The 1,204-nt window shown below is 37.0% G+C and overlaps 1 protein-coding gene across 1 annotated transcript in view; it reads right to left on the minus strand.

The window, feature by feature from the left end:
* Window positions 1-524: 524 nt before the first annotated feature.
* Window positions 525-1,204, minus strand: part of LOC119593198 (sialin-like) — a gene marked incomplete at its 5' end in the record, with an annotated part of 96,932 nt that continues 96,252 nt past the window's right edge. Inside the window, 1 exon segment of the mRNA XM_037942179.1 lies at window positions 525-1,200. Within this exon segment, the coding sequence (XP_037798107.1) occupies window positions 997-1,200 (204 nt within the window).

The following is a 1,204-nucleotide window of genomic DNA, read 5'->3' on the forward strand; positions in this document are numbered from 1 at the left end:
CTAAGCTACAACACTGTCAGGGAAAGGGAGCCAACAACACGTTCTTGTGGCGCTGCATTACTACCAAGGTTCTCCAGCTCTAGTGCATGGCCTTTTATTTCATCCATTGTATTAATCATCACACGTATATGAACACTCACAGGTAAAGAAAAATAGAACAGGTATGACAGTGATTTAAAAACATTATGTATTTTTTTTCTTTTCGTTTTTCTTTTTCTGCTTTCTCTCCTCATTTTCTTCTCTTTTTCCAGTTAAGCGTTTAATCAATTATAGCGTCATATAATGTTTTCACTAATCTTTTGCATATAGAGATAAGAATATTACATGTTCAAATAACAAAATTCGGATGAAGATGTAGTATCGAAATGTCAATTACATTTCTTGCATTATAACGGCATTCGTTCCATTTCATACCGTTTCTGCATATTACAAATTAAATGTGCTTTCGAAGGAAAATACCGAATGAATGTAAATTCAATGATCCTTCTAAATTTGTAGGTTGTGATGAAATGATGAAACACGAATGAAAGCTTACATTTTAATTAGGGTATTTTCTGTTATTGTTGACAGGCGCGATGTTAAAGCTACAAATAGGGAAACATATCTGTTTTAAGAAATTGGGCGGTTTCAGATTTACACTTATTCTGTTACATACATCTAATGCAATACTTTCGCAAAAATGTGCTGTAGGCTGGACATTACATCTGCCCTGTGACCTGCAACCCCAAAGCTACTAGCTCTATACTTACAGAGTGAAGGAAATGCATCGTGATTTTCCCCGACAACTGAACCAAACTTTACACAATTTAACCTAGCCCAACTTACCCAATCCAGGCATTACCAGAAATAAACCAAATGTAAGTTAACCCGGACTTAATTAAACTAAGCAAATCTAAGAGAAACCAAACAAATCGAACCCCTAATTAACCAATATATTATCCTCTAGCATTTATCCTAGAATCACAATTAAACGTCAAAGGATAACCAAATAATTTGTCATTTCTTGAAACTTTGCTCATCACTAAGCATAACTAGTTCGCTATGTTCAGCATTCTCCGCCGAGAGTTCTTCTTCTGCAGAGGTCTTCTCTCTGTAGTTCCAGGACTGGACGGAGCCGGAGCTGAAGACAAGGTAAAACACCTCCGTGAGAGCGTACATCGGGACGCATATCCAAAAGACTTTCTGCCACTGACCAAGGGTCTGC

The sequence above is a fragment of the Penaeus monodon genome, chromosome 31, assembly GCF_015228065.2.
Source record: "Penaeus monodon isolate SGIC_2016 chromosome 31, NSTDA_Pmon_1, whole genome shotgun sequence".
Taxonomy (NCBI): domain Eukaryota; kingdom Metazoa; phylum Arthropoda; class Malacostraca; order Decapoda; family Penaeidae; genus Penaeus; species Penaeus monodon.